Source organism: Spermophilus citellus (assembly GCF_964194105.1).
Source record: "Spermophilus citellus genome assembly, chromosome: 2".
In the NCBI taxonomy this organism is placed as follows: Eukaryota; Metazoa; Chordata; class Mammalia; order Rodentia; family Sciuridae; genus Spermophilus; species Spermophilus citellus.
In genome coordinates this window covers 89,919,009-89,945,846 of record NC_138183.1, presented here as the reverse complement: position 1 = coordinate 89,945,846, position 26,838 = coordinate 89,919,009, and the positions used below count along the sequence as shown (strand labels likewise).

Sequence of the window (26,838 nt, the reverse complement as noted above, 5' to 3'; positions counted from 1 at the left end):
GTTACAATAGCCAACAGAAACTAATATTCATGGCATACATTAAGCATTTTTTTATTAGGTGATTCATTCTAAAAATGAGTATGTCTATTTAAATGAGATTAATAACCATACTTCAGAAGTATTGTTCTCATCCAAGAAATCAGGCATCATTCTGGGTGCACAAAAGGAGTGTTTGGGAGAGGGAAAACTGGATAGGCTATACAGAGAATCGGTGAGGAGTCTGAAGCATTTAATTTCCACAGGTAACATTGCAACTGTATTAATATTAAAAAATATATAAAATGCAACACGGTAAAAAGAACTTTAGTAGTCCAAATTGGGTTATTACTGACCAAGGCATTAGTGGTTACATGTTCCTCCTTCAATCCAGTTTCTTTGAATGGGTAAACACTTTGATCACACAGGGATATATGATCCTATTTGGAATTTTAGACAAGTTGTTGACCCCTATATAGCTTGGAATTCCCCCAATTATTCCTGAGTTTCAATCTGGTCATATATTTTCAACTCAAGGAAAATATAACTGTACCACTGGGAGGATGTATTCAAGAGGCAATGCTTGAGATTTTGTGTTTTGGACAGTCTGCAGCCCAACTTGAGGTTCCTGAAGTCTATGCCAAGAGTGCTGTTGAGATGCTGCTGTGCCTCAGAAGGCTGCGGAGAAGAGGCCATACACTAGGAAATATGGCTGTCAAACACTGAGAAACAGGGCTGGGGATGTGGCTCAAGCGGTAGCGCGCTTGCCTGGCATGCGTGCGGCCCAGGTTCGATCCTCAGCACCACATACCAACAAAGATGTTGTGTCCGCCAAAAACTAAAAAAAATAAATATTAAAATTCTCTCTCTCTCACTCTCTCTCTTAAAAAAAAAAAAACACAACAACACTGAGAAACAAAAGTGTGGTCAGTTACTTTTACTCCTGGCTCCTTCAGATCCTCAAAACTGCCCCAACGCTAGGATATCATAATGTACATTTCTCTTGGGAGGTTTCTTAGATTCTGATCTTGTAGAAACCATGATGATTCTTTCTTCTTGCTCTCTACTATCCAACATGATAATCACTAGCCACATGTGACTATTTAAATGTCAATTAAAGTTCAGTTCTTTAGCTACACTGGCCATATTCCAAATACCCATGAGCCATTGACTAAAGACTACCATATTGGACAATGGAGATAGAGTATTTATATCATTCCAAGAATTAAAGTAATGAGCAATGACATTCTAGCTATCCAGAATGTAAGTTGAAAGTGTCAGATCTGTGGAGAGATCAGCTAGGGAACTTGTACCTAAGGGCACTTACTTTCATGATCTTCAACCAATCAACACTGTAGGCCACTATGGTGACTGTCTAAAGACACATACATATTTTTAAAAAGCATAATGTACTTTGTGGAAATTCTATGCATTTTTAAAAAGTAATCATGTCACTTTTAGTCTCTCTTTTGGAGGATGTTATTTATTGTAAGACATCATTTTTTATTAAATACACTGTAATACAAGAGACTTTCCATGTCAGGTTGAGAGAAGCTGGTCACATGATTTACAAACAAAACTTTTTTTTTTAAAACACTGTATTCAGGTGTCACTTTGAAATCAGCCAAGATGCAGTGGGTTTTAATAAAGCAATGGACCTCAAAACAGATTGCAAAACAAGAACCAGTAACTATTGGCACAGAGACATCACATTTAAAGGAAATAAACCAAATGAAAAGAGAGTTCCAAATACCAGGTCACCATTAAAGGGGAAATATATCTGCAGAGAGATATTGAAATGAGTGTGTCTATGGCCCGAATATATACAAACATCTCTCCAGATACAGAAGCGAATGCAGAGCGTCCACATCTCTAGGCAGATTTGTAAGTCATAGTAATGATCAAGGAATGCAGGGAGCAATATTTCACCATAATTTGGTTATTTGTCAAGGGATTACATATTTAAGATCCACATTTAATTCAAAGACCTTGTATTTAAAACATTTCCAGCAGTTTTATACATTTTTAAAGCAATAGTAAGATATACAAGCTGCAAGATGTAGGCCTTTACGCTGTATTTCATTTTCTCCGCTTCCCCGCCATTCAAACACATGGCCACTGGCAGCTTTTATTATCCTTACTCTAATATGTTGAACGTTCAGCCAACCTTCACTCAGGATCATATTTATTAATGCACAGACCAAAGAAATAAAATAAACATAGACCTGGCCTAGAACGCCTAGACTGAAAAATGACATTCCCATCTTTTCCCATTTCGTCTCCTGAGACGTATGTTAAGATGGCAAAATAGTTGCTTGGTTGTTGTGAGATTCACAGTGTTTTACCTTTGCTTCTGTTTGTGATGAATGGAGCAAAACTATATAAATAAATACATAAATAAATAAATATATAAATAAATAAAAGCCAAAGGAAAAGAAGGGGAGATGCAGAAATTAAGGATATTCAAGAACCTTTGCCTCAAGCAGCAGTGATTCATTCCAGCCCTGATAACAACAAAATATCCCTTCCTGCACTGTCATTTTAAGCTATGAATTCTTCTCACTCCCAGTTCCTTAGAATAACATTGAAATTCATGTACTAGCTATCACAACCTGAGTCTCTACATTCCATAATACATTGTGAAGAAACGGGCTTTAATTGCTCACTTAGACATTTGGGGAGTTGGGTCACTAGCCATTCCTCTCATGAGACTTCCTGTAATAGTAATATAGGGCTAAACCAAGATTAAGATTGAAAATAAAAGTTCTCAAATAAGGAGGGAAAAATAGGAGAAAAAGAATGGGGGACCAAGATGATCAAGGGTAAATGTACCTATAGACAGTCCTTTTTAAAATTAGACACAATGTTATTGGTGTTATAAGCTGTCCAATTTGCAAAAAGAAAGGTTAGGGGGGAAAAGCCTATTCTTGACCAGGAATCATGTTGCCATGATGCTTTACAAAGGACAGCGCTCTCCACGGCTGGTTGGTCCATTTACACTCAGATGTGGGAGTTCCTAAGAGAGTCTTGGATGTCTTGCCATTGGCATTCATGACATGGGTCTCCCAACATTACACTTTACATCTGGAATGCTTGGACTCTGACATAACTGTGAAAAGGTCACAGTGGGACAAAGTGAGCATAATACAAATGTGCAAAATGACAAAAAAAAATCAATTTTCCTTTCCTGGACTTTTATAAAAGGAGATCTGTTTCAATCTGCATTTTCCTTTAAAAAAGAGCCAGAGAAAGGACTCAATGCAGTGGGATGGCTTTTTTTTCAGTTGTTTTGGGAAGCACATTATCTTAAATATGTCTTCCACCCATGCGGTACTGCACAGAGTTTAGAAGTGCGATGTAGTCCCACCCACATGGAGAATGGAAGCATTAACTGCAACATGACATTAAAAAGTTTTGGTTATTTAGCAGATTTTAAGCAAATTATTCATACTGCACCCTACTATAGTTATCTCTATTACGATGTGCCTATATATTTATACATAAACACACAAACACACTATGTATGTGCATTTGTATATGTATAAATCCAGTATTTATAACACATATATAAATACATGAAAATATCACAGGTAGTGCTGATGTGAACACATGTATAATATGAATTCTGATATAATCCTTGATAGCATAGTTTAAAGTGTTTTCTAAATAAGCCTGATTATGACATTGGTTCAGTGTACAAAGATTAAGCTGAAGCTAAGAGCATGATCATACATCACAATGTCTCAGATGTTTGCCATCTCTTGTATGAACAAAATTCGTAACTTCATATCCTGATTCATGAATTAGTTAGCGTGCTTTCTTTTCTGAACTGTTTGTTGGTATATTAGTATTTCTAGTGGACAGAATCATGGATTTATAAAGTCAGAGTAGTTGGATGAAGGCCTGTTGGTGCCACAAGCTAGACAGGAGACCTCAGTATGCCTCTGAGCTTCTCTGAGTCTCAATTTCCTCACCTACAAAAAAAAACAGGAATAATTTGCAAACACATACAAAAAGTGTTTGGAAAACTTAGACACTTTGTAAGTGGAAATGACTGTAAGACTTGGTTTGAGTTAGAGATTTAGGTTTGTCACTGCTATAATTATAGTTTTTAACATATCTGATGGTAGGCCATATTTGGTGACCAGTACATTTCAGAACCAGGATGCTGCTTTTCTAAAAATTTGAAGACCATGAGAAAGTGTGTAATAGAGGAATAATGATGAATACTTTAAGATATTCTGTAGCTCATCAACTATTATTAAAACAATCTGATGTTCTTTCAATGTGAGACATCTCTGAAATAAGCACATACTCTTGAGACAACAGAGGAAATAATAATAACAAGCAGTATAAATAACTATAAAACTTCGTACTTGCATAGAACCTTTTGTTTCAAGACCTTGAGGGACTTGTCAGAAGGTGTGAAGATTTTTTTTTTTTTTGCTTTTATTCCTTCATAAGAAAACACAAAAAATGGAATGGAATATTTCCATCTTTACATCTGTTTTAAACAAATCTTAGCTATAAAACTACACAGCCCTCCTTGAATTTGATCTCTTAAAGTACTATCTCCATTGCTCTCTATTAAAATAAAATAAATAATTTGCAGATTTTTCTCTCAGAGCAGCTGGCCAGACACACAGAGTGACAAACCTTTGTAGGTTTTCAGGTCATTGCTGATGGAATCTAGAAGAGTTTGTACAAATCTGCCCCTTCCTTACTGCTTCACAGAGTTCCACAGTATTTTAACAGTACCACGGGCCCTTGACATGATATATGCACACATGTCTATATCATGGAGATATGGCTTTCATTATATTAATTGTGTATTCTGGAGGGGTTTGTTTTCACTAACAAAGAGAACAAACAACTCAACTCCCATATTTCATAGGCCAGCACAGAACTCAAAGGGCTGAAAGGATCATCTTGTCCAACCCCCTCACTTGACCACAGATGCTACTGGATTTCCTTTTGTTCTCTGATAATTTACACTTTTGAAGTTTTTGAGCACTGGCTTTCAAAGCCTATAATGGAAAACAAGGTGCTCTAGTAATTAATGGGCACAAGTGAAACCTAAACAGAGCTCTTGCACCTTCAGAAACAAAAACTAAATAAAACAACCTAAAATGAATTAAAATCACTCCCTTTCAATCTGGCTCATGATATAAAGATGTCAAGTTTAGCAAAATTCCCCTCACAGAGGGTAGCAAGTTTTCTTGAGGAACAGAAATAATTTTCTCCCTTGGTATAACCGACTATCCAAATAACTGTAAATTTCTATTTAAATTTACACTCTCTTTGCAAAACCAATAACTGTGCCCAGAAGCATACCTCCAATGCTCCGTCTGGGCGCAGCCTCCCATTGGCATGCTGTGCCAAATGTTTTAGTTTTACATTTTTTTTAATGGAGTGAAGAAAACAAAACAGCATACTGACAATGGAATACATTTGGAATGAAACCACTCTCCCAACCAGAGCCCAGAGCAAGAGACATTGCCTGTGTACACTGAACATGAATGTGTGTGATGTCCCCAGGTGAGGTTTCCTTTCCCTCCAGGATGGATTCTGCCCATCCCACAATCCCGTGGGTTCAACGTGGATGAAGATATCCAGGCTTCAGGGTCCATATTGGGTAAAACCCATCACCACCAGCCATACAGCACAGAGACATTTATTCTCAGCTAATGAACTCCATTAGCTTCCCTTCATTGATATGTTATACCTTTTATGGATCTGCTCTACCTACCAGGGGCACGATGTCTGGAGCGGTAGTTTCTGCACACAAGGTATTAATCGACGGAGACCATGCACAATTTTGCTTGCACAGTTAAAAGGACAGGTGGGAGTGAAGGGCGGGGGTCAGAGGGAGGTGCTATCTGAAAAGTTCAATATAAGAGAAACTTGCCTCCAAATTGAGAGCTTGTCCTATCTTTTCCGAGTCCTTGGATTTCCCACCTGACCCTGAAATGATCTCTGGACAAGAATCCACCTCTTTTCAACTGAATTTGACAAAGGCTCAGTGGATAACACTGCTATCACCGTGACCGAGACGTGACCGAGACAAGACCGTCTGAGCGTATGATGTGCCACCTTGTGTACTATAGTAGCCATCTTTTCTCTCTACCACACACTAGTGTTTCTGGTGATGGGAAAAGACTACTCCATGGCACAGAGTTCAACAGTCTTTTTTACTCCTCAAAAAGGTCCTCAGGGGAAGGTGCCGAAAACATTATTCCCAGCTGACAGTTGCTGGGGTTTTCCTAAGTAGGAACTGATGCCAGCTGATCCCAATGGTTGTCTTTGTTTCTCCTGTTCTGTGGTTTATAATAATAAATCTTCTCTCTCTCTCTGGTTTTAATCTCCCATAGATAAAGTTTTCCCAGATTGAACACAAGTTTTCCTCTTCATACTCAGGCTTAAGCCATCCAAAAACAATAAGAAGAGTAATAATAATAAATAAATAGAAGTGAATCCATAGAAACTCTCGATGTCTGTACAGCAGAAGTGACAAAGTTTAAGTCAGATATTTGTTTTCCCTTTTTTTCATCCACATCAAAGGCAGGAATTCAACAAGGCATTGTTAGTTGTGGTGGGCAAACTGGAGTGTCTGCTGATATAACAAATTAGGTTTGTTAAGGCCTTTGTCTATGCAGAGTTAATAGTAATGCAGAAGCCAGATTTGATTAAAAAGAGAAGGTAAGATTGTGAAGCAGGGAAGACAAAAAAAAAAAAGAAAAAGAAAAGGAAAAGAAAGGAACAAATCAAGGGAGATGGAAAGAGAGAAAGAGATAATGCCAAAAGAAGTCAATACTGTGTCTGTGGATGGAGAAGTACACATCGCTTCCCTCTGAAAGCGTCTCGGAGTCTTGTTAATACTGTCAGAGTGCAGGACAGCAGTGTCATGGCATCCAGCGGCAGTTAGGAGATGTTCATCCTCTCGACCCATCTGAGGAGTGCGTTGGGAAGGATCGGTCTGGGGAAAAGGCCTTAGCCTAGAATATCCAGGTACACAGGAGATGCCTTGGCCAAGTTCTGAAGGAGGGTGTGGATGCCCTTGATGTTCTTCCTCATGTGGGGCTCTCGCTGCCAGCACCCCAGCATCAGCTCATATACCTCCTGGGGGCATGTGCGAGGTCGCTGCAGGACTCGGCCCTGAGTGATGCATTCTATCACCTGGATGGAAATCACAGACAGGAGAAAAAGCCATGCAGATGAAAGAAATGTCAGTGCCAAGAGGAGTCAAGGGAAGGCTCTTTTTAAAAAAATTTTTAAAAGGTTCACACATAATAATTGCAACTCTATCTGGCATAGAGCATGACTAATACATATCTACAATGTATAGTGATCAAATCAGGTAATTAGCATTCCCATCTTCTTAAACATTGATCGCATCAAAATACTCTCTTCCAGATCTTTATAAAATTATATACTTAATATTATTTGCTGAAGATTATTTGACCATACCCAACTTTTCATTATTATTCCCATTATCCATCTTCTCTCTGTTCTATCTCCCCTCTATCCTTTCTAACCTCTTGTGAGATATGACTTTTTTTTAAGGAGTCCAATCAATTTTTTTTAATTGTTAAATATTTTTTTATTGATTATTTAAAGCATTACATAGCTCATGATATATCATCTTTCATACATTTGACTCAAATTGTGTTTTGAACTCCCATTTTCACCCCAAATACAGATTGCAGAATCACATCTGTTACATATTCACAGTTTTACATAATGCCATATTAGTGACTGTTGTATTCTGCTACCTTTCCTATCCCCTACTATCCCCCTCCCCTCCCCTCCCCTCCCATCTTCCCTCTCTACCTCCCCTGCTGTTGTTCAATTCTCTCCCTTTTTTTTCCCTCCCCCTTGCCCCTCATAACCTCTTATAAGTCTATGTATCATTGAAGGTCTCCTACTATTTCCATGTGCTTTCCCTTCTCTCTCCGTTTCTCTCCCCCCATTCGTCTTTGTTTACTGTAGTCTTTTCCTCATGTTCTTCCTTCCTGTTCTGTTCTTAGTTGTTCTCTTTATATCAAAGCAGACATTTGGCATTTGTTTTTTAGGGCTTGGCTAGCTTCGCTTAGCATAATCTGCTCTAATGCCATCCATTTCCCTGCAAATTCTATGATTTTGTCATTTCTTAGTGTTGCATAATACTCCATTGTAGAAGAGAGCAGAAACACGACAATCAATTTTTTTTTTCAGAAGGAAGGCAGCAATTAGTATGGGTTGGTTTACATCATGATAAACTAGATTGGTTTATATCCATTTTTCATAAAACTGGTAGATAAATGATTTATCTACGAGGAATGCTCCTCAAGAGGGACTCATGGAACCCAAATCACTCTTATGTTAAGGTGCTGAGTGACAGGCTACAGAAATAAGCAGGCATATTGTTTAATGGAATTGGCTTAAAAAGACAGACATGGATCTGAGAAAGATGGGAGAAACCTCATAAAGATGCCAGCCTTCCATGTATGTGGGTTCCACATCTGTGGATTTAACCACTGCAGACCTAAAATATCTGGAAAAAATAATCACATCTGTACTGAACATGCATATGCTTTTTTTCTTGGCATAATTCCCTAAACAATATAGTGTAACAACTCTTTATATTGCATTTGCATTGTATTAGTACTCTAAACAATCTAGAGATAACTTAAAATATATCATAACATGTGCATAGGTTATATGCAAATACTATATTCTACATAAGGGATTTGAGAATTCTAAATTTGGGTATTCATGGGAGATCCTGGAACCAATTCCCCATGGATACCAAGGGATGACGATATTTGCAAAAGAAATCACATAGGAAAATGAAATGGTTGAGTTTTTCACTAATAGTTAATGTTCTCGTGAAATGTGAAGAAAGGAAATAAATATGCAACTTCATTGGAGCAAATTATAAATTATAAACAAAAGACCCAAAGTCTCACTGGAATGCTACATCTGCTATTTATTTATTACATGAGCAGCACGAAGTGATTCCTTAGTGCCATCATGGCGTTTAGGTACACAGCAGGCTATTTGAGAAGTTCTGCCACCCCTAACACAGCCATGGAAGCCCATGCCCCGATTTCAGCCCAAGAGAAGGCCTCCATCCATCCAGGGGAATTTAGCCTGGGGAGGGGGCTCTCGTGAGTCACTACACACCTCGTTGTTTGACAGCTGGTACCAGGGTTGTTTGCCGTAGGTGAAGATCTCCCACAGCACGACGCCCAGGCTCCAGACATCACTTTCTGTGGTGAATTTCCTGTACATGATGCTCTCTGGAGGCATCCAGCGAATGGGCAGCATGGTGTGGCCACCGACCTGGCAGGAAAGGGACCAACAAAGACCATCAGTCACCCTGGAACCACATGTGGAGAGGAGTTGTGAGGAGACGTTTTTCTTTCCTTACTTGTTCTTATTAACTTTAATTGTTTATAAACACATAAGAGATCTATAATTTCCTCAAGCAACAGAGCAAAAAGTGAAGAATGGTCAAAACATTTTTTTTCAAGTTATTTGCAATTATCTTTTTCTCAAAACCAGACAGGAGCAGAGATGATGATTAGGTGGATATTCAGCCTGCAAGAAAAACACACATGTACTTTCTGTAAGGGGATAGCTCAATCATCTAACTAGCAAGATAACTTTGAAGGCTGAGGATATTAGCTAAGTGGTAGAGCATTTGCCTAGCATGCATAAGGCCCTCATTCAAACCTCATCCTGAAAGAAAGAAAGGAAGGAAAAAGAAACAAGATAACTTTGATCAGGACAACGAATAAAAATCCCAAATGACCTATCAGTGTCTGTTCTTCCTGGACAAGAATGAGGCTCCCTTCCACTTGAGGTATAACATTGTACACAGTGTTGACTAAAACATCCTCATCACAGTCTACTAGTGGCCAAGATGGAAATCATATTCCCATTTTACACAAGGTGACTGAAGTGCAGGTTGCTTGACAGGGAGACTTATTTTAGATTTCCCACTTCATGGAAAAAAGTAAAGAATTTCATTTTTAGGTTTGTAACACATCAGGGTTGTCTGATTTTAAAACCCTGAATCAATTCCTGCCTGTGGCCTGTATGTCCTCTTTCTCACCCTGCACCCACTTCCCAGTACCGCCAGCTTGAGGACACACTGATATTGACAGCAGCTGGGGGGAGTTAAGCTACAGCAGGAATCAGGCCTCAATGACAACTCTCAGCCCCCAAGTTTTTAGACTAATGCCACATCGAGTTTCTGCCCAATTCTAATTCTCAATATCCACTCATGACCCATTATAAGAAGGAAATAAACAGTGCTTAAAAAATGCACTTGTACCCCTGCTCAAGGAGCTGAAATGCCAAAGACATCCAATAAGCTTAGTAATTTCAAATGATGCTCTTAGTATCCAAGAAAGCATGACAGTGTGAAAGGAGGAGTTCCCACCCCATTCTCCATACAATGGGTCCAAATGATAAGGAGAGACATAACTTACTGGCTAGGGTTAACATGGCCCATATTTTTCTGTTCAGCTCTTAATAAACCTAAAGCTCACAAAGGCCAAGTTGTCTTCTTATCAGTGTGTTTGCTTTGTTCCTTCTTCCCCTAACAGCAGTGGGATTCAACATTCAGTAGGCACATGCTTTTCCTGTGGACCCACCTGGCATATCTGCGGGTAGTGACAACAATTCCCCTTAGGGCCAGTATTCAAACTGTGACCAGCATGACACAGGCACTGACCAACCACAAAGGATGTGGGCAGTGAATATCCTTTCTGTTCATGGCTGTTAACTCTGAGTGCCCAGGACTTTGGCAAAGGGAAGCTGTGCATGTATGTGGAAGATGCCACATTTCCAGATGCTCAGAAGAACTCATGGTACAGGGTAGAATGATCCCACCAGGTCTGGGCCACCATACAACAGCAGCAAGGAGACGACTGCTCTGTGACCAATAGGGACAAGCTTCACCACTCCACAGAACTGGATACACATTGGTCTACATGGCATGAAAGGCTGCGCCGTGCTGTGGCACACTTGCATGTCCAGTCTTCTTGCCACTCTCTGAAATCATACCTGGAGAGTGAGCTCTATACAGTTTAAAAAACATCTATCCACAGGAGAGGGGCATGAGAGAGGCTTGGCAGCTCGTCGAAGTTACCCAAGCAGGAAACAGCTGGTTGTGCTATCGGAACCTGGAGTTTCTCTCTGTGATCTCATTTCTCCAACTATAAACTGTGGGTAACAATATATACTTCATCATGTTATCATGAGGTATGCATTCAAGCAGACCTTTGTGAAAGTGCTTTATAAATCTTATGTACCAAATGCTTTCAAGGTGTTGGTTCCTTCTCCAGAATCTTTACTTTCTTATTTCTTCAATGGCAGCAGCCATTCTGCAGACAATATGGGGAAGAATCAACACATGGTGACTCTCCTGTATTTCTCACTCAGCAGTGACCACGTGGCTTTGTGGATTGTAGACCCCAGTGTACCAGGTGCTTTGCCCTGTATCACTAATAGCTAAAGAAAAACTTTTGTTTCCTCTAAAGGATAGAAAAAAGAAAAAAAGAAAAAGACTCACATTTTGATTTACATGTTTTCCCATTTGATCATTTATTTTCTGCTTGTAGTCTCTTTGGGACAGATTTTTCACTTTAATTCTTTCAAGCATCTCTTCTGGGATTTCACACATGCTGTTATAAATAATGCTTTCCTTGTTCTGATGTCAAACGGGTGAGTGGTGGGACAATCTAATAAAAGTTCAGGCAGGGTTCACAAGTTTTCTCAACCCGTTTGGAACATTTTTGAACATTTTCTTTGCAGTTCTTTCCTTAGTATTTTGGAGCATGTCACAAGAGTAGGATCTCCTTTATCCCCCCAAAAAAGTCACCATTGTTATAAATAACAATCACATTCTTGCTGCAGACACTTGACAGCTTGAGCCACACAAAACCATACCCTGTGCAGCAAAACACACAATGAGACATTTGTTTTGTGTTGTACTACTTGGCAACTTGCCCTTGCATCCTTTCTTAAATATTTGTGAGATGGAATGTGATCTCAAGTATGACACTAGGAGTCAGAATTTCTGCCCTTGGCTGTTCAAGATGTGACAGTGCCTCTCAAGCTCTTCTGTGGTCAGTTGAAGTGGGCTGCATGTTAGTCACTGAACTAGCCAGATTAAACTGATGCAAGATGGGAAATCCAGTTGGCTTGAGAATTGATGTAGACTTGCAATTTTAATTTTCCTCAATCTAAGAGACTAGATTTCTAGTTCCTGCTGTGCTCTTACCCAGTTTTAGGAAAAAGTTTCGTTAGGTCTCACTTATATTCTTATTGTTCATATGTGAAGGATTACTTCTAGCACAAAACACTATATTTCTGTAATCATCCACTACCACTTGGTGTCCATAATTATCCATCAACACACAGTACCTCACCTCTTACAAAGAATTTCCATTCAATTACCTCACTTGCATCTAACAGCTACCCTTTGGAGTAGATGTTGTCTTGCCTAGATATTACTAATAATGCACCTAACATTCAGAGAATTTAAGTAGTTTACCTCAAGCCCACTGAACACTATTCATTCTGATGGGACACTCTGCCTTTCTACCTTCTCTATTCTCCAACACATGCTCTGTGGTCAGCCAGCAAGCCTCATGGTGGATCCTCACCCAGGCGGAACTTGCTTGTGCTGCTTGGAAGGTTTGCTTTCCTGCCCTTTCCCCTTACTCCTCAGAGAACTCTGAAAGGTAAGCTCAAATTCCACCACTTATTTATTTATTTATTTTGGTACCAGGAATTGATCCCAGGGATACTTAACCACTGAGCCACATCTCTAGCCGCCCCCGCCCCCAGCCTTTTTTTGTATTTTATTAGAGACAGGGTCTCACTGAGTTGCTTGGGCCTTCCTAAGTTGCTGAGGCTGGCTCTGAACTCTCTATCCAGCCTCCTCCAGAGATGCTGGGACTATAGGCCTATGCCACTGTACTGGGCTAAATTCCACCATTTCAAGAAAAATCCCCTGCTACAGCTCAGTGACCATTCTAGTGCCTTTATGTCACCCTGAGAATAGAGCGGACACTCCCTTCTGCTAAAGGTTCACCTGCCTCAAGAGCATTGGACACTAATTAGTTATGTCTGGTAGGTGAGGAGGTGGTCAGTTAGTAAGCAAACCACATCTTCAAGTGGGTCTCTTGCAAGTGTTGCCATTTGGGAAGGAGTTCTCAAAATGTTCTTTCAAAGAGATCAGCCTCCACTACCTCTCTATCCATTCTCCAACCACTTCTCTAAACTCTCGATCAAACCAAATTGTAAATGGATGGAAACAGTCTTGCCATTCAATTAAATGCATAACCTTGTAAAATGCAACCAAAACTACTGAGATTCACATGAGGTGCAGGGGCTTTTTAAGTTGCACAAGAAACCCTATTCCTTGATTTGCCATCTGTATAGTAGACAGAAGGACTGTCCATGGTATAGATCTAGGACTAGTCAATCTGGGAACAAAGTCTGGGAAGACTTCATAATGCATAAATGTAGGAGTATACCAAGATGGTGATTCATATCCCATTTCTTCTGAGGCTGGAGAAAAAGGGGAGAAACTAAAAACGAATGTTTAGCCATTGAGGGCTGGGAAGGACTCCATCATTATTGACCATTAGGGCTGCTAATCACTGCAACTTGGGTAAACCAGCAATGCTAATGAGAACAATGTCTGAGGTCCAAGTGCAAAAAGAAATTTCACAGGACCTAAAATAAATCAAGCTGAGAAAAATAATGAATTGTTTTAAAACATCAAGAACTGTTCTTTTAGTCCTTAATGTTTATTTCCATGGCACCTCATTATTTTGGAAATGATATGTATAGGATGATCTGGTTAAAAACAAAAATAACAACTGTGTTCTAGTTAAAATACCTGGGTCTGAGTATCCTTTATATCTACTTGTTTGAAAACTATTTCAAGATAATAAATCCTGGAAAAAATATGAAAAGGCCCTTCGCAAAACTGCCTGGAATTAGAAATCAATGACTTCATTATTTTAAAATCAAAGTGGACACATCTAATCAGTGTAACTATAAAATTTATTTCTTACCCAAGCAATTCAAAGTACTCACTCTTTGGTCATTAGGTCGTAAATTGTGAAAAATTCCCAGTGGCTTAACATGCAATTTATTTTTCTACATCAGAAAACTAGGATTTAGAAACTTGCTGAGCAGGTGTAAATATGACTTGGTGACCAAAAGAAGTAAAGAAGGATCTTTATCTCTCCACTATACATGCTGAGAATCTAGGTTCTTTCTCATTGTTTGTTGTTATTTATTTATTTAAATATAAAATGTGTCTGGGAAAAGTTAATGAGGAATGCACAGTTCATTTTCCAGGGAAACTGGGAGACAAAAGAGGAGGTGAAGAGCTCAGCTCTTCCTCTTCTGTTGGGCTTCTCACAAAATGCACCCAATCATCCCCTGGTTCTCTCCTCACTGCCTCTTTTTATGTGCATCTGTATTGCCCCTCCCAGCCCATTCCTACTTCCCTCTTCTAATCTCCTCTCAAACCTCACTTGTACATTCCCAGTTCAAATGCTGCATTTTGTCTTATCCAGTTTGTCTCTTTATTTCCCTCTTGATCATGCTTATTCCTCCAACATTCATTCTCTCCCCAGAGCCTCCCTTCTGTGTTTACAAGAGGCACAACCGTAGACAGGAGCCTCTCTACACACCCAAAGCAAACGCCCCACTGGCTCTGAAACCACTGTTGATTTAAAAACAAGTAACTAAACTCACTAGCAAAGACCAATAATGCCTGGAAGGCGGCTTTTAGCTTGTGGTATTTACTCAATGAATGAGTGATAACTTGTTTGGGAGCCAAACATTTTACTCCCTTGGCAACATGCAGGCCAAAGGGCAAGCCCCATTAAGAGATGATTAGTTGTCAGAAGCTTTTGGCTGCATTAAATATTGAAAGGGCTCCTAGAGCTCCTCATCACACCCATGCCTGACCAGCAGTTTCTCCTGATCTGTTCCTTAAAAATTCATGAACTCTGTAAACTTTAAGGGATAGCTGGACCTTATTGACTTATTTATCATATGTTGCATTTGTAATAGAAGATTAAAAACAGGAGACAGAGAAACAATGTCTGCAAAATCTTCCCCTTGGAGAAGACCCTAGAACCACTGTGTCAGTCTGTGGGTACTCTGTCACGATGTCCAGAAAGATGAGAATTATATTATGAATTGAGCAGGTGATTCCAGGGTGGAGGCTACTGAACCAGGGGACACTTCCTGAGGGAAAAAACTCAGTCCTCTCTGCCTTGCCTCTGAGTAAACACGTCCTGGGGTGAGTGAGAAAGAATGCTGGTGTCTACTTGGTCACCCTCTCTCATAGATTAGGAATTGATTATAGATTAGGAATTGATTATTGTTATTCCTAAAATTTCTGATATTGACAGCGTAGAACATCTTTCCTTGTCTTTTCCTATTTATAGTAACAATCTGGTCAGAGGCATAAGGGTAATGACTTAGTAACTTGAAGGCCAAGTATTTTTGGATTAGTCAGTGAGAGGACATACTGGACCTTATGGTTAACAATATTTTTCAAATGTTTTCTTTCATAATTAAATCTCTATTCTGCCAGAACAAGGCAAACTGTCATCTGTGTTAAAGGAAAAGGTGATAGATCTGTCATCAGTATGTCCCAATACTTGGATTCTAGGTGAATACAAAGGGCAAATTCAATGCATCATTTTCACTGAGGATTGATTTTGTGTGTATTTTACCATAAAATAATAATAATACAGGTAATATAAATGATAATAATACCTCAGGTTTGTATGACCAATTTTACTTTTTCATAGTACTTGCATATAAATTCATTCTACAGTAATCAGACTCATCCAAAATATTGTTACAAAGATTAAATAAATTGATATTAGAAAAGCCAAGATAGAAGCCAGATCAAAAGTCTATATAATTTTATTCATATGATATTACAGAAAAGGCAAAACAATAGGTCTAGAAAAATTATGGTTGCCCAGGACTGGGCGTAGAGGGAGGGTTTCTTTAATAGGGTTCTGTATCTTGATTGTGATGACAGTTAAATGATTGTTTGCCAGAACTTGTAGAACTGTATAGTAAAAAGTTATATTCTACTATATTATGTTTTAATGAATCTGACTTAAATAAATAAAGTTTTTAGAAGAACAACTCCTGGCACATAGAAAATGTGCAATAAATATTAGTTGCTGTTTTTCTACATTTTTGGTTATCCATTTATTCTGCTTTTATCCCAATTTAAGAGATAAGGAATCTCTGGTAAAGGGACCAACTAAGTCCACACAGCCAGAAAGTGGTAGAATTTGCTCTCAAATGCCTGGTACTCTTTACATTTTTTACCTCAAGTCTGACTTGGAGTCAGATGCAGAGATGGGAAAAGGGTCTCTGCCTCCGCCTTCTTGGGCCACCATAACAAAGTACCACAGACTGGGTAGCTTAAATAACATAAATTAATTTTCTCACAGTTCTGAAGGCTAGAAGACCAAGATGGAGGTTCTTCCCAATTCAGTTTCTGTTGAGAGCTCTCTTTCTGCTTGAAGAGGGAGCAAGACAGAGAATGAACCCTCTGTAGTGTTTCCTGATAAGGACACTAATCCTCTGGAACAGGCCCCACTCTTATGAACTTTTTAAAACATATACTTCCTTAAAAGCCCAGTATCCAAAAAACACTCACATTGGGGGTTAAGGCTTTGGATCTGGAATATCCCCCTAAGGTCCATGTGGTAAAAGCTGCTTCCCTTGGGTGACATGATAAAGAGGTGGTGGGGCCTTTAGAATGTTCTGTCTAATGGGAGATCTTTAGTTCATTGGGGATATGCCCTTAAGGGACCCCAGTTCCTCCTTCCTTCTCTAAGTTCCTATTGCTGCCAATGGGACCTCCAAAACTATGAGCTAAAATAAATATTTTCTCCTTATAAGTTTCAGGTATTTTTAATGATGGGAAGTTGACTAATACAGGCTTCAACATATGAATTTTGAGGGGATACAAATAATGCATCATATACTCTCCTTGCCAATGCTCCCTTCTGATTCCTATGTGGTCTATGGCAGGTAGAACAGTTCTGAACACTAGAAATTAGATCATTTTTAGCCAGAATCCAAATCTGTGATCATTACTTCAGATTCCCATGGCCCCAAGTGAAGGTCCAACCCTTCTTGGGTAACTTTTGATGGTTTCCATATTACCAACTAACTGTAAAGTTGAGCAAATGGTTTAAACCTGCTATTGTTCCATAACAGTTCTCAGATTCAGTTCAGCTCCAGTGTGAGCCTGTCCTCCTCCCTTCCTCATTTTCCTTGGGGATAGCTGAGGGAAAGCAAAGAAACCCTGGAACTCTCTAGTGAGGTGGAGACAAAGGTAGAATGGCTTTTGGACTCCATATTACCTCAGGTTACCATCCTCCTGGGTCCTACTGTTCCATGATTTAGGAAAGGCTGAATGTTACAGTTTAGATCTGGAATGTTGTCCAAAGGCTATGTGTTGAAGGTTTGGTCTCCAACGTAGCAGGTTTCAAAGGTGGGGCCTTGAATTAATGGATTAATAATTTTATGGCATTATCAGGAAGTGGTGGCAACTGTTGGAGGTAGGGCTGAGTTGGAAGAAGTAGGTCACTAGGGACATGAACAGGAAAGGTATTACTTGCCTCCAGACCCTTTCTCTCTTTCTCTCTTCTTGTTTTTCCACCTCTTTCTCTGCTTCCTGGCAGCCATGAGCTAAGCAGCTTTCCTTTGTCATGCTGTTCCACCATGAGGCTCTGCTGCACATCAGGCCCAAAGCAATGAAGCCAACTGACCACAGACTGAAAGCTCTGACACCATGAGCCAAAATAATTTTTTCTCCTCCAAGTTGCTTTTCCTCAGGCATTTTCCCCAACCATACAAAGATGACCAACACACCTGTGCACTCTAGAATTGTGACTAAATGCAATCTAAAGAGTCCAAGACCCTTTTTCTTAAAAGTGATTGCAATTCATCCTATTTTATATTTGACTTTAATCAGAAGCAAATATGTCTTCTCTCAGTAAGGCATGCAACTGCTCTCAAGTGGACATCGAAGAATCACATTTGAATCATTCCTTGTAAGAATAAACAACATGCTCTTCCTTTTCTGATTGCTTTGTCTCCCCAGTAACTCTTATCAACCTAAATGGAGGAGTTTACCGAGTGAATTTGGAGCAGGATTAAGTCTTTAAAAGGTACCAATATACCCTGTTGCCTGGCCCATGATTATTGAACTTATATATAACACAGCAATGAGAAGATGTACATTCCTACAATACACATTTTTTTAAGCTGCCATTTTTAAGTGTTAAATATTATTGACCTTTTTATATCATCCTAAGCATTATGGTTTTCGAGGCAAGAGACCATTTGAGTTTCAGTATTCAGGACCAAAGCATTGCACCCGTCTTGGTGAGAAGCCACAGCAACTGACAGAATGCTGAGCAATGGAGTCAGAAAGCAGAGGCAATGTGTATTCATGTCATTGTCTGTGCTAAGGGGATTGTAACATTGGTTTAGTGCTCGAATTTCAATTCGAAATTGTTCCTATGGAAATGATTCCAACAGGATTGTATTCCAGATAGTTTTTAGAAAGGGAAGAAAGCTATGATTAATCCATAGAATAGAAAAAAAAAAGGAAAAAAATATCTTCTGTTTTAGAAACAGCTGTGATTATCGTGATTATTGCTGCTCCGGGTGCACCATGTCCAGCAAGTGGAGAGTTCATTGGTCCCAACATTAACCTTGGCTTGTTAAATAACTCTGAAGACCCTGCCAGAAACTATGTCCCTCCATTAACCTTGAATGAGGACTTAATATATCAGATCCAGTTAAAAATGAATAAGGTCCTCCCTCCTCCCAGCTGGGGAAGTTCATTCAGACACAGGAAGTGTTGTCTGCATCCTTATGAGGATAACAATAACAGGAAAGTTGCTTTCTCTAGAGAGCTCTAAATGCCAGCCTGGCATCACTACGGTTATTTTCTGCTATTCCTGTGTTACATGTAATGCATGGCAATTGTGACCTTGGCTATAAAGGGCATCATGAGTTCTTATGATGAGCTGAGAGTTAAGAAGTAATATAACACAAGTAATTCAATTACTGAGCACCTACTTTGTGTGCTCTGATTTGCGCTAAAGATGTAATCTACCTTTAAAATTCATTTTTCTTGTACCTCTTTAGATATACTTACAGAAAAAGTATATCAATGAAAAGTGCACATTTTACAAGAAATGGCCATTTTCCAATTTTGAAATTAGAGTTCAATTTCTAACCAGCAGCTTTTTTGTTCACAGTGGTGAATTGAGGAAGCTCAGTGTTACAGAAAACCAGTGTGGGGGTAGCCATGTGCTTCTCATACCTTTCTGTGAGTGTGCCCTAATACCCAAGAAAGATGTGAAAGGTTGAGGGAGTGAGGGGATAATTGGGATTATATCTGAGGGTAGCTCAGGTCTAATGGCAAGTGTGGCATTTTAAAAAAATCTTATATTTCATCTTTTACATCTGATATACTTGTTGCACTAGACTTTATACAGCATTATGAAAAGTAATATTTGTCCCTAAGTCATTTGCTGTGAATGATGCTTTAGAATCATAGCCTGTGTTTATTTTGTGGTTTTGTGAGTCTCTGGTCTGGGCTCACCATCTGTATTCAAATGTTACTCAGATTCCCATTTCAGAAGCATGGGTAGCAGAAGAGAATGGGCTTTGAGGTTGGCAGACTTGCTTCCTGTTCTAGCTCAGCCACTTACTAACTAGGTGAACATAAATAAAGTACTTACGGTATTACAGTCTCTCCACTGAATCGCAAAAGAAATACATGCATAAGCCTTCACACTTCTCCACAGCCTATGTTCTAAAGAGGCACACCACGTTCTAGAGATTAGCACTATGGCTAGGTCTAAGCAAAAGGAAACGCTCAGATATTAGGTTTGGGATAAGAGCCAAAACCCAACATCAAGATTCAAAATGTGTTATGTTTCATGAACACACAAACTTACATATTTATAAAATATTAGTTATAATTAAAATTAATATCAATTTATAAAATTTATATGCAATATTTTAGGCAATATCTTTATTAATTCTGTTCATGAAACAAAATTTCATGATATGGAATTTTTCACTCCTTACTCCCACAGTTGGCCTCATCATCAATTTTCTGCATATTCCCTTCCAAGGTCTCCATGCTCTGCAGTCACACTTTGTTTTTACCAAAACTTCTCTTTAGGTACAGATCTCTGACATTTGGGAAAGTGTGTTTATTACTTGAATTCATTTACAAAAATAGCTTTCAGGAAACATATAAAGGTCTTTTAGCACTAGTATCTACTGTCTGAACACAGACTCAGGGAAATAATTCTCTTCATCCCTGAATTTGTCTTTGAAGACTAGAAAACTCCAGAGAATGGCAAGGTTTAGACAGAACCAGCAATCTACTGCAAATGAAGTGAAAACTCAAGGGAAAGGAAGATAACTCCCATTTTAAGAACAATTGACTTTTGGAACCACCTTCCTTCTTTTCCAATGGGGTTCCGACCTCTGCTTACCTAAAGATTAAATGTCATCAATATTTCATACTCCTTTTGAATCCCTATTTTGCCCTCTCTCTTCCCATTCCCCTTAAATAGTAGGAACATCACTGCAGGTTTTGCTTGAGCTGAAACTCCTAGAGTCTTTATTAATACCTTCTTTTTCCTTATGCCAATTTCTAAGCCATCATCAGGCTCTTTCAGTCCCACCTGCAAAGCTTCCCTTGAAGGCAATAGTTCCCCCTCATTTCCATGTAGTCCACCTGGTACCAGCTGCCACATTCCTTCACTCATTCTGGGGTATGCTAGCTTTCACCTTTGCTTCCTGTAATCCATTCCCCTCTAGAGCAACTGGACTGTTCTTTTAAAAATGTAATTGGATCTTGTCACTCACCTGTTTACAATTCTTCCCTGACTACCACTGTACTTGAATACAATCCAAACATCTCAGCAAGACTCCTAAGGTCCTACCTGACATTCTGACATGGGTGAGGCTCACCTGTCTCTTAACCACCTACCACTCTCCTTACTCACCAAGCTCTGGCCACATTAATTATATTTCTCTTCCTTCTTTATTGCACTTAGAACTAGCGGAAAATTATTCTTTGTATTTGTTTATTTGTATCTTCTGTCTCCCTCGACTGGAGTAAGCTCCATGATTCTGGTGACCTTGTTCTCGTGATATCTGTAGAATTCAGAATAGTGCTAAGCACATAGTAGTAGGTAGTTAAGAAGTGGTTGAAATGAATGGATGAACAGATGTTTTAGCTTCCAGTACACAACAGTCTATTTAGGGAATGTCATCTCTAGAAAGTTGCCCATTGCTATAACCTTCAGCTTTTCCCCCCTTTTGGCCACACTACCCTTCTCCTGGAAGTTATCAGAGATTCAGCTCCAATCATTCGGCCTGCCCTCCTCTCTGGCACCGGATCTTGCTCTGCCATTGGCAGAGGAAGAAGAGTAGGAAGATCTGCTGTTGGACTGAAGCCAGGGAATGGGTGCTCCTGGGATTCATAAATTGAGGCATGTCAACCCACAAAACAATCTTACAAAAGAGAGTTTTATAGAGAGAGGACGAATACAGAATATAGACAAGGGACTCAGGTATGTTGTGTGATAAATAATAAATATTACAGAATGTTCTTGTAATTGGCCCACGGTATTTATCACACAACATTCCTGACTTTCTAGTCTATATTCTCTAAAAGTTCAAAGAGAAGGAACTTTGTTTCTGTTGAATCTCCATGCCTGGGACAGGACCTGGCATACGTTAGGCCCCCAATAAATATGTGTTGAATGAGTTAAGACACAAACGAACTAATGCAAGTAATGAAGTTCAAAAACAATTTCTCATGAACCAATTAGAGTCCTGCTTTCAAAGGGGACTCTAATAAAATTGGCAAACGAATGGGCTTCTGTAATACAAGTCAGTTAATTATTAGAGGGAAAAGAAAGGAGGGAGGAAGGGAGAAAGAAAAAATAAAGGCAGAGAGACAGAATGGGAAAGGAAGGAAGGAAGGAAGGAAGGAAAGAAGGAAGGAAGCAAGCAAGCAAGGAAGGAAGGAAGAAAGGGAAAGAAGTAAAGCAGAGAAAAAAAGGAAAAGGTTTTAAAGAAAGAAAGGAAACTGTTTTGCTTATACAAAGTAAATAAAATACCCAGACTGGCCCAGATGGAGATTGATAACCAAATAAAATGCCCAGACTGGCCCAGATGGAGACCTATGCATGGAATCTAAGACAACTAACTTCTAATAAATAGGTCCTGCACTCTTATGATAGGTCCTTCACTCACTTTCTCCTCCCATTTATTTTTCTCTCATTTTGATCATGACTGCTCCCTCCATGCTGGCCCCCAGGAATGCACTGCATCCCATTAATGCTCTCTCCTGTGCAGAAGCGTAGCTCTTCTCAGTTCACCTTAGCACAGGTCTACATGAGCTGGAAGGTTTTACTAAAATTTAGGGTAAAACCATAGAAAAATAAATACCGAGAACACAGCAGATAGGACTGTGCTGATGCCGAGAGTCCGGTTTTCTGACTTTGTCCCAGCAGGCTTTCTGTTGGCCCTTCCAGGCCTGTCCTTGAGCTTGCTCTAACCCCCCTGCTAGCTAGCACCCACCTGAGTTTCCCCTGTCCTAGCCTAGACTGGCTGGCCTGATGCTGAGGACATGATGTGAAGACAACCCTGCCTGTCCCCAGAAACTCCTTTCTGGACATCTGAGACCTTCATGGTCGAGACAAGAAGGTCAGATTCTGCTCTCTGTTCAAGCTGCCCTGGCTCATAGAAGTAGCTTGTCGAATGACACTCCTCTTGCCCTTGGGAGTTACTTTGAGTAAAACGTAATTCCTGAGAGGTCAAACAGCAAGAGTCAGCTGGCCAGTTTTGTAGTGGGCAAACCTCTCAGAAGAAGGGAGTGTTTATTTCTTGAAGAATGTGTAAACGGCTCTGAACCATTTGCTGAACTCTTTAATGGTCACTTCATAGCCTCTTTAAATTAAATCACTAAAGTTGTACCATTATTTTAAAGTAGGAAAAGTGGTTAACCCTGGAGGGAAAGATTAGGTTTGGCAGAAGAGGAACCAAAAGTGAGCTTTATAAAGTAAAACCCCACGGAGAGACACTAATAGCACCTGGGAAGCTCTGCACGTCCACACATCAGAGCTTGCACCCGACATGAACTCGGAGCCTTCACGGGCCAGGTGTTTCATGATCTCCACTAATGAAAACCCAGCCAATCAGAACTGGCCTCATTCTGCTAGTTATCCTCTTGGGGTCTTCAGGAATTACAACCAGGCTTGCTTTGCATTTTTATCGCCCATGTCTTCTGCTGGAAAACTGGGAGCTGGGCAATGGGGGGTAAGTGTTAATTTAGCTGGAGGGAAACAGGCAAAGGTGTGGCCTAAAAACCATCTTCTGAGTAATGAGGTGGTTTTACCAGGAGAATAATGTCTGGAGCTAGTCACCCAGGGCAGGTCGAGAAAAAGCGAGGGTAAATGGTAGACAGAATGTCTCAGGTTTGATGCAACCAGCTTTTTGACATGAATAGTCATTAACTGTTTGAATAATCAGATGAGGAAACCTGTGAAGCCCCCTTCTCTGTACATCTCTGAGGCTCTCCAATAGAACACTCAGGGGATTTTTCTGTCCCCCTTAATTTAGAAATTCAAGCCTTCAGATGGGAGGAAAGGAGCTGTGTGTATCTCAAATTCTAGAGAATACTCTTTATCACTCAGGGCCCAGCATAACATCTGCCAGCTGGATTAGACTTCTGCTCCCCATCCCCTGAAAAAAGCACTGGCCCTACAATAGTCCCCCACCCTAGATTCTTCTCCTTTTTCAGTGTGCATAGGAAGAAGAACTGGGAGTGATGGGGGGAGGGCTGAGCAGGAGAAATGGGGCCACTTGTCTTTGTGTTCCTGAAGAGTTAATTCCTTTTCTTTATCTCTCTGCTTCTCCTACTCTTAACCTGAAACCAAGCAAAGGGCTTCAAAAGAATCTCTCAGAGAGACCAGGGATAACTTATGGAGGGGAGACATGGACCTCATTTTGTTTTGGAGCTTCTTCTTAGTCCATAAATATGCCTGTGCTGCAAAGAAAAATGCAAGGGGAATGGAGAAAGGTGGCAGGGCTTAGCGCGAGCCAGAGAGCCTGCTGACCCACCATCAGCAAGGGCAAGTTTGTGTGAGTTTCTCAGGAATAAGTGAGTATTATGAAAGTCTATGTTTGAGATTTCTTGTCTGTACTCTGGCTGTCCAAGAGTGATCCAAAAATGTAAACCGTGAAACAGCTCTACCAAAGGAGAAGAACGAGAAGTAGAATATCTATCCTTTATCCTTGGTCTCCCCTCCCAGCCTCTAAGCATCAGGAACTAGCATCAGAGAAAGGAGAAAGGAGATGCTCAGGCTGTGGTACTGGAAGAGGAGGTTTTCGATCTGATGTAAGAATAAAGTTTTAAATTAGGTTTGTTGGTTCCATAACTGAAGATGAGATGAAAGTTTGGGGATCCAGCTGAGATGGATATGCAATATTACTCCCCTGTTAGAATGACAACAATCCAAAACAATGACAATGGCAAATGCTGGTGGGGTGTGGGCAACAGGAACTCTTCATTTGTTGCTGGTGGAATGCAGAATGGTATAGCCACGTTAGGAGAAAATTTAGCAGTTCCTTACAAATTCTTACCAAACAATTCAGGATTCGCACTCCTTGGTATTTATTTATCTGAAGGGAGTTAAAAATTTATGTCCATGAAAAAACCTTCACATGGTATCTTAATTCACAACTTCCCAAACCTGGAGGCAACCAAGATGCCATTTAGTAGGTGAGTGAATAAATTATGGTATATCCAAACAATGGAATACTATGCAGTGCTAAAAAGAAATAAGCTATCAAGCCATAAAAAGACATGCAGGAAACTCAATTGTATAGTACAAAGTGAAAAAAGCTAATGCAAATTAAAACCATTCTAATATTTCATCTCACTCCAGTCAGAATGGTAGCTATTATGCATACAAACAACAATAAGTATTGGCAAGGATGTGAGGGAAAAGGTACACTCATACACTGCTGGTGGGACTGCAAACTGGTGCAGCCAATATGGAAAGCAGTATGGAGATTTCTTGGAAAATTGGGAATGGAACCACCATTTGACCTAGATGTCCCTCTTCTTGGTCTATACCCAAAGGACTTTAAAACAGCATACTACAGGGACACAGCCACATCAATGTGCATAGCAACACAATTCACAATAGCTAAACTGTGAAAACAACCTAGATGTCCTTCAATAGATGAATGGATAAAAAAATGTGGCATATATACACAATGGAATATTACTCAGCAATAAAAGAGAATAAAATCATGGCATTTGCAGGTAAATGGATGGAGTTAGAGAAGATAATGCTAAGTGAAGTTAGCCAATCCCAAAAAACCAAATGCTGAATGTTTTCTTTGACCTAAGGAGGATGATTCATAGTGGGATAGGGAGCGGGAGCCTGGGAGGAATAGATGAACTCTAGATAGGGCAGAGGGGTTGGAGGGGAGGGAAGGGGCATGGGGTAATTAATGATAGTTGAATGTGATGATCATTACTATCCAAAGTACATGTATGAAGACACAAATTGGCGTGAATATACTGTGTATACAACCAGAGATATGAAAAATTGAGCTCTATTTATGTAATAAGAATTGTAATGCATTCTGCTGTCATATATAAATAAAAAAATTACATAAAAGTTAAGTATTATAAAATTCCAATTATTTGACATTGTAGAAAAAGTAATACTAAAGAAATAGTAAAAATAAGGTTGATAGGGGTTGGGGGAGAGATGAATAGGTGTAGTAGAGAAAATTTTAAGATAAACTTAAGAGCATTGAAACTATTCTGTAGGGTACTATGCAGGTGGATACATACCATTGTACATTTGTCAAAATCCATAGAATGTGTGGCATCCTGGTGCAAAAATGGATGTTGGGTGATAAAGATGTGTCAACTCAGGTCCACTGACTGTAACAAATGTCCTACTCTGGACCAGGATGTTGACAGTGGGTGGTTGTGCATATGTGGGGTAGGGAGTAGATGTGAACACTCTACATTTTACTCAGTTTTGCTATGAACCTAAAACTGCTTTAATTAATTTTTATTTTATTTTATTTCATTTTTAAAATTTTTTTATGTTTGGGGGGTACCATGGATTAAACTCAGGGGCACTCGACCACTGAGCCACATCCCCAGCCCTGTTTTGTATTTTATTTAGAGACAGGGTCTCACTGAGTTGCCTAGCACCTCACTTTTTCTGGGGCTGTCTTTGAACTCGTGATCCTCCTGTCTCATCCTTCTGAGCCGCTAGAATTACAGGCGTGTGCCACTGCACCGAACTCTAATTGTTTTTAAGTGTTAAAATGAGGGTGTGGGCTATGGCAGTGACTAAGGCTGTGTTCTCAGGCTCCTCATATATATAATTTGTTCTAATTAGTTATACATGACAGTAGAATGTATTTTGACATATCATACATAGATGGAGTATAACTTCTTATTCGTCTGGTTGTACATGATGTAGAGTTACACTGCTCATGCAATCATACATGCACATAGGGTAACAGTGTCCAATTTATTCTATTACCATTCCTACCATCATGCCCCCTTCCCTCCCTTCACTCCCCTTTGTCTAGTCCAAATTACCTCTATTCTCCCCAAACACACTGTGAATTAGCATCTGCATATCAGAGAAAACATTTGGCCTTTGGTTCTTTGGGATTGGCTTTTTTTTTTTTTCACATAGTATGATATTT

General features: G+C 39.6%; 1 protein-coding gene across 1 annotated transcript in view; it reads right to left on the bottom strand.

The window, feature by feature from the left end:
* Positions 1 to 6,736: 6,736 nt before the first annotated feature.
* Positions 6,737 to 26,838, bottom strand: part of NTRK2 (neurotrophic receptor tyrosine kinase 2) — a 367,515-nt gene continuing 347,413 nt past the window's right edge. The window contains exons 19-20 of the mRNA XM_081264889.1: positions 9,142 to 9,300; positions 6,737 to 7,152 (exon numbers count right to left, since the gene is read on the bottom strand). Of these exons, the coding sequence (XP_081121015.1) occupies positions 6,967 to 7,152; positions 9,142 to 9,300 (345 nt within the window). The 3' untranslated portion in view covers positions 6,737 to 6,966. The remainder of the gene's footprint in view (positions 7,153 to 9,141; positions 9,301 to 26,838) is intronic.